The sequence below is a fragment of the Phalangium opilio genome, unplaced genomic scaffold (assembly GCF_054372755.1).
Source record: "Phalangium opilio isolate 3A_F unplaced genomic scaffold, DU_Popi_V2 ptg001304l_1, whole genome shotgun sequence".
NCBI lineage: Eukaryota > Metazoa > Arthropoda > Arachnida > Opiliones > Phalangiidae > Phalangium > Phalangium opilio.
Window position 1 is genome coordinate 467,848 of NW_028324256.1, and position 7,053 is coordinate 474,900.

At 43.0% G+C, this 7,053-nt stretch overlaps 1 protein-coding gene across 1 annotated transcript; it reads left to right on the forward strand.

Moving 5' to 3' along the window:
- The first annotated feature begins 5,330 nt into the window (after window positions 1-5,330).
- On the forward strand, window positions 5,331-6,388 carry LOC149583990 (uncharacterized). Its single transcript, XM_089863966.1, has 3 exons — window positions 5,331-5,513; window positions 5,583-5,872; window positions 5,943-6,388. Exons 1-3 carry the CDS (start codon window positions 5,374-5,376, stop codon window positions 6,386-6,388), a joined length of 876 nt encoding a protein of 291 aa, XP_089720092.1. The 5' UTR covers window positions 5,331-5,373.
- The last annotated feature ends 665 nt before the right edge of the window (window positions 6,389-7,053 follow it).

A 7,053-nucleotide genomic window follows, 5' to 3' on the forward strand; every position in this document is an offset into this window, starting at 1 on the left:
GGTGGACATGAAATCAGGGATGTCCTTATTCACGTACACAATCAAACAAAATGCAATTATAAATTTTGTTTTGATGTAAGCTGGGTAAATTCTACTGGTTTTAAGTTTCACTTATTGATCCATTAGTCATTTTAAAAAAGAGAAACTTATAAGCATAGTCAAGTATTACGCACGGTAATTATAATCCGTTACAACGAAAAAAATTATTTGCAGTTAATATCGAATAAATGAAAATTCACTTTGAGCAAGCACTATATGCAGCCTTTCTTTCAGGGGGGACTGTGAGAATTTACTCTGACAGTCAGGCCGCCTTGAAAGCGCTGAACCAGTGTCAGATAACTTCTCAATTGGTGCGCAGTTGCCTTGATCTGCTTGCGGTCCAGTTGTACTGGGTGCCAAAGCATAGCGGACATCATGGAAATGAGCAAACCGATAGGTTTGCTAAAAGGGGCGAAGGCCAAGTTCTTGGGACCGGTCGTCCCCATACGCTAGACGGAGACTGCATGACAGGTTGACTGTCGTTCAAAATAAGTTCTGGCATAATATGGAGGGTGAGTGCCAGAGACAGACGAAACAGTTTGTCAATGGCCCCTGCAGGTCTAGGGCTAGGGACCTTATTGCGCTCAGCAGATGGAATATTTGGCTGGCCACCAGTCTTTTGACCGGACACTGTCGGCTAAATAGACACCTCCATCTGATAGGTCTTGCTGACAACACTCTCTGTCGGTCGTGCCGGGAGAAGGAAGAAACTCCTCACATACTGTGCGAGTGCGATTACTTCGCCTCACTCAGATTAGAACACTTCGATTCACATACTGTGGAGCCCTCGCGGGTCTCTTCCATAACGGTGGAACGAATTCTACGCTACACCGCGGCCACAGGTCTCTTCAAGGCCTGAATATGAGGGTGCACAATATGCCTCTGGCATCGGTGCAAGGACGTGAGCCCCCCCCTCTCCCCAATAATAATAATTCAATACTATGGTTGTTTTTATTACTTGAAATATTTGTTAAATCAGTTCGTTTCGTTAACCACTCAAGAACAGATTTTGTTTTTTGACATTTTGGACAATGTTATTGGTTAAATTATGTCGACTGCTAATTTTTGGTGGTGGCAAAGGGTTGATCTCTGGGTTGACCGTTGACGTACAAAAGGTAATTTTTAAGTAGACAACACGGTCACGTGAACAACCGGAACTAGTTTCTCCAAATTCAGAGCCGGTCCCTATTTACAAAGTTTCTGCTCCTCTTGGTATATTCTCTTTGCTCAAATTGAGAGAAGTGTCAAAATTGGACGATTTTTGCCTTAGAACATTTGTGAATAGCCCCTAGTGAGATTTTGAGAAAAAGCAAGTAAAAGCTACTCTATCCGCATTGTGGATCAGGCCTATTAAGGAAAGGGGGGTTGTTCATTGTCTTGGCAGTGGAGGGTCTATTATAGGCCTAACTCTCTCGAGAGTGACAAAAATATTTTTCACCCGGGGCCTAGCACTTGTCGAGAGGAGAGGAAATTTATGCCTTTTTGGTTTTTGAGCCACGGGGATCACCTAATGACAGCTGAATTCCAGAGTACAAAAGCCCGGCACGTGTCCAAACTCACTCACTTTTTTTCCTGACTTCAAACGAGTTACAACCTGCTCCTTAGTTGCTTTATAGTATTTTTCAATACTTGGTAACATTTGCTGTTGCAGGTTATTTTGCAGAGGGTAAGAAAAAGTTTACGGGCTAGTACCGAAATTACTTGTGATTTTTACAAGTACTTGCGATTTTTTACAAGTACTTGCGTATTTTTACAAGTACTTGCGTATTTTTACAAGTACTTGCGATATTTTCTGAGATTGTCCTTATCTCATTCATTCTTTGAGAATGTTTAAGTGTAATATTTGTGAGCGTTCCTACAAAGTGAACAGAGAACTTTTGAGACATAAAAGGGTGAAACACGAGGGTGTTAAATACCCATTCTCGCAATGTCCTGCCGTTTATACCAGACTTGCGAATTTAACGTTGCATGCGGCTGCCCGACACTCTACCTTTAAGGTTCCACTCCCCCTCGTGACCAATGCAGGTCCATCAACCACTACCTTTGTTCCTCCTGTTGTCCCATTCTCGGGTCCATCAACCTCTACCTTTGTTCCTCCTGTTGTCCCATTCTTGGGTCCATCAACCTCTACCTCTGTTCCTCCTGTTGTCCCATTCTTGGGCCCATCAACTTCTACCTTTGTTCCTCCTGTTATCCCATTCTCGGGTCCCTCAACCTCCACCTTTATCCCTCCTGAGACGCAGAGGCCGAAACGGTCCACGTCCGACCCATCCACTCCTGAGACGAAGCGGCCGAAATGGTCCACGCCCATCCCTATTCCTTCCCATTCCCAAGATGAATTGTCCAACGATGAGAATCGTGCCCTGGACGCGTTCATGAACCGAGAGGAGGGTCTCATCAATGGATCTCTACTGGGAACTCCTCCACCTACCGTTTGCGAAAATCTGGATGAACTGTCCGACGATGGAAATCGTGCCCTGAACGAGTTCATGGACCAGGAGGATGACTTCCCAGCCCTTTCCAGCCAGGAGAACCGCGACATCCATCGCTTTATGGATCAGCAGGAGGGTGGCGGTGGCCAAGAGCAGGAGGAGGAGGAACCCATCGTTGTGTCACCGGAAGTTCCTATTCACGATGAGCTAGAGGAACTGGAAGTACTCGGTAGGGCTATTTTTTGTGCACGTTTCACACCCGTAGCGACTGAGACAGACGTAGAGCTGTACGTGGGTAGACATAGGGCAGCGATTGAAAATGACTTACGTAATAAACTGGCTAGAGATAGACGGATTAAGTGGTATTTAACTGTTAGGGCTCGCTACACCCGTCAGTTAGCCGACACTGACGAGGAAGTAGAAAATTTAATTTATCACAGAACCCGAAACCTTGCTATTTTGAACCCCGACGTTATCCCCGGACAGATAGATTTTAGTATTACGACTCTGAAACGTTTAATGGAGGAGTACGAAGCGCAAGGTAGCGGGTGGGTTCTAGATAAAATTCTCTTCCTGCAAATTAATATCATAGCGTACCTCCCGCTTCACGGGGGTACGTACTTCGAAACCCCTAAAAATCTCCTAGCTAAGAGGGCACTCATAAATGTGCGAAATACAGACAATAAGTGTTTCTTATGGTCAATTTTGGCACATTTACACCCTGTTAACCATGGGAACAACCCCAATCGTGTAGAAATGTACCTAGAGTATAGTAACGAATTGGACATGGCCGGTATTACGTTCCCCGTGGAAGTAAATACCGGTAAATTAGAGAATTTCGAACGGGTGAATAACCTTTCGATTAATGTGTTCGGATACGAGAAAGAGGTCTTCCCCCTTTACGTGAGTTCCAACAGAGTTGAGGAACCACGCCAAGTAGATTTATTGCTACTAACCGAGGGTGAGAAGAAGCATTTCTGCTTAATCCGAAGCATGAGTCGACTTCTAGCGACGGTGTTCACCGCAAACGGACACACGAACTATTACTGTCGTTATTGCCTCCATCGATTCTCCGGTGTAAACTCGGAGGAAAACTACAAGGACCACATCAAGGAGTGTAGTATACACGGACCCCAGAAGATCGAGATGCCGGTAAAGGAATCTATTCTGGAATTCAAAAACGTCGCATGGCAGCAGAAGGTAAACTAAAACTTTTGTTATTTATCAGGGTATTTTGAATAACGCGCCAAAAATAGTTTACTGAGGCTATCGTCAGACGGCGCCTATAGCAAGATAAATAAAGCAGACGATAAGATGCATGGGAGAGAGAGAGAATGTTTTGTTTACATTTTATCTAATATAGTTTTATTTCTATTTTTCACAGGTTAAATACGTCATCTATGCCGATTTCGAGTCTATTCTCCGTAAAGTTCACCGATGTGATCCCGATGTTGACCTCTCTTCAACCACGAAAACTTCGCAGCATATCTCCTGTGGGTTTAGTTATGTCATTGTTAGTCACGACGGTACAGTCTCTAAACCAGTTACTTATCGAAGGATAGATGCCACGGAAAAGATTTTAGAAAACCTTTTGCGTGAAGACGCAATTATTCAGCGTAAGATTAAAGATAACGCACCCATGAATCTATCAAACTTAGAAAAGGCGCAATTCGCCTCGGCCCAATCCTGTTACTTATGTAACAAGCCTTTCACTGTAAATGACTGTAAAGTTCGTGACCACGACCACACTAACGGAGCCTACAGGGGAGCTGCTCATAATTCGTGTAACCTGAAACTGAAGACCCGGAATTTCGTTCCGGTCTTCATGCATAACCTATCTCGTTACGACGCTCATCTTATTATGGACAAAATTGGATTGGTCAAAGATCACAAGATTACGTGTATCCCCACGAATTCCGAAACGTACATTTCGTTTTCTCTGGGTAATTTACGATTCTTAGACTCAATTAGGTTCATGCCGGCATCGCTAGAGACACTCGTATCGAATTTGGCTCGAGGAGGAGCCAATAAGTTCAAGTGTTTAAACTCTGCCTTCAGCGCTGACGAAGTACCGCATCTGCTGAGGAAGCAGGTTTACCCCTATGTCTACTTCGACTGCGAGACTAAATTCGACGAGACCGAGCTGCCATCCAAGGATGCCTTTTTCAATTCCTTAACTGACGAAGAGGTTAGTGAGGAAGATTATTCTCAAGCTCAAAAGGTTTGGGAAAAATTCCAACTCACTAACCTCGGTGAGTACCATGATTTATACGTTAAGACCGACGTTCTGCTCCTAGCGGATGTTTTCGAAAGTTTCAGGGCTATGTGTCTAGAATATTACAAATTGGATTGCGCCCTTCACATGACCCAAGTGAAATTGGAACTACTCCAGGATCCATATATGCATCTCTTTATTGAGAAGGGTATAAGAGGGGGTGTTTCTCTAATTACGCATAGACTAGCCATAGCGAATAATAAGGATCTCCCCGAAACATTCAACCCGGCAGAACGTAGCTCTTACATTACCTACCTAGACTGTATTAACCTTTACGGCACCGTAATGTGTCATCACCTGCCGATGAGAGGATTTCGATGGATTCAACCATGTCAAGATTTCACTCGTGAAATTATCTTGAATCACCCAGACGATGATCCCCAGGGTTTTATCCTGGAGGTGGATCTTGTGTACCCGGAAAGTTTGCACGAAGAACATAACTGTCTACCCTTAGCACCCGAACGTAGAGTTATTAACGCGGATGAGCTTTCACCGTATTCGATTGAACAGTTAAACAAACTGAAAATTAACGTACAGGATAGCGTCCCATAGTTAGTCCCCACGCTCTACAATAGGGAAAAATATGTTCTCCACTACCGGAATCTCAAGTTTTACATCGCTAAGGGGATGAAATTGGGGAAAATCCATCGAATACTCACATTCGAGCAGGGTGCGTGGTTAAAACCATTTATCGAGTTCAACACGGAGAAAAGGAAGCAGGCAGTGAACGACTTTGAGAAAGATTTTTTCAAGTTGGCCAACAATAGGTACGCATCTACGCTACGCTAAGTTATTATTTCACACGTAAATTAATCAAAATTTTTATCTATTAACAGTGTTTTCGGGAAGACGATGGAAAACCTCCGCAACAGGATGAACTTTGATCTTGTCCAGACCCGGGAGATGGCAATCAAGAAGGCCAGTTCGCCAACATTCCAGAGGTTCACCATCTTTAGGAACGAGCTGGTCGGGATCCATCGTCTGAAGAAATCCCTCAAGTTGGACCGACCCATTTACACCGGTTTCGCAATCTTGGACCTCTCAAAGTTTGTCATGTACGACTTCCATTACAACACTATGAAGGCAAAATATGGCGACGACCTCAAACTTCTTTTTACCGACACAGGTATGATTTTTTTAAAAACGTTTACTAGATTTAAATCCTTTTTTCTACTTTCAACAGCCTGACCTATCAGATTTTCACCGACGATTTGCCTCGGGACTTTGCCAGATGAAGGAGATGTTCGACTTTTCCGCCTACCCCAAGGAACATCCGCTCTTCAGCGAGGAGAACAAGAAGGCCCTCGGAAAGTTCAAGGACGAACTCAGCAGCGTCCAGATTCAAGAGTTCTGCGGCTTGCGGCCGAAAATGTACAGCATCTTGTCGGCAAAAGGTGAAAAGAAGACGGCGAAGGGAATCTGTCGTCGCGTCGTCAAAAAGAAGATACGTCACGCTCAATACAAGGAATGCCTACTTCAACGTAAACTCACCACTGAGGAGATGAAGAGGAGAGTCAGTGTCAAACACGAACTATTTTCCATTACTCAGAAGAAACTCGCTCTTAATCCTTGCGATGATAAGAGATTCATCATCGATGGAGTGTCAACATACGCGCATGGTCATTTTAAAATTAAGGAATAATTTCAAATGTATAATTACTTTCTGTAACCCTATCCCCTCCCATACCCTCCTACTTTTGATAACGTGTCAAAATAAGCTTTAAAACAATAAAAAAACTGAATGAGCGGTCTGTTTAGCCATGACCAAAACCTTCAAATCAGTGTTGCTAATGTTAGAAAGTGGGTTTTCCCACTTCCATTTTAAAAATTTGCCGCATTTCCCACACCCCCTTTTTTACAGTCATATTTATCTGGACTATTTTATCACACTAAGTTTAATATAAAATATCACTCCGCATGGCTTCGACAATATGTACAAATGCTATAAAGCTTTAAAATTCTCAAAATATGCTTTCTTTTTTTTTCAGTGCCAAACTTAAAATCTCCGAATTTATTTCAAAATGTCGCTTGAAATTAATAAACCGGATAAAATTTTCGAAAATGCACTAATTTTAACTGTGCAGTTAAAATTAGTGCATTTTTGAAAATTTTGCACTATTAACCCTTGAACAGGAAAATTCCGACACTTGATTGATTTCGGAAAAATATTACTTTTTCCCCACAGAGCCTAAAACCAAACCTAAATCTCCCACGATGTGGGAAATTACCCACACATTGGCAACACTGCTTTAAAAACTTACAACAAGCACACTTTCGAGACATGTTCTGAACAAATTAGTGCTTAAC

Coding starts and splice junctions, on each gene's coding strand:
- LOC149583990 (XM_089863966.1), top strand. CDS start 5,374: ATGAAATTGGGGAAAATCCATCGAATACTCACATTCGAGCAGGGTGCG. Junction 5,514..5,582: donor TTCAAGTTGGCCAACAATAG/GTACGCATCTAC, acceptor ATCTATTAACAG/TGTTTTCGGGAAGACGATGG. Junction 5,873..5,942: donor ACTTCTTTTTACCGACACAG/GTATGATTTTTT, acceptor CTGACCTATCAG/ATTTTCACCGACGATTTGCC.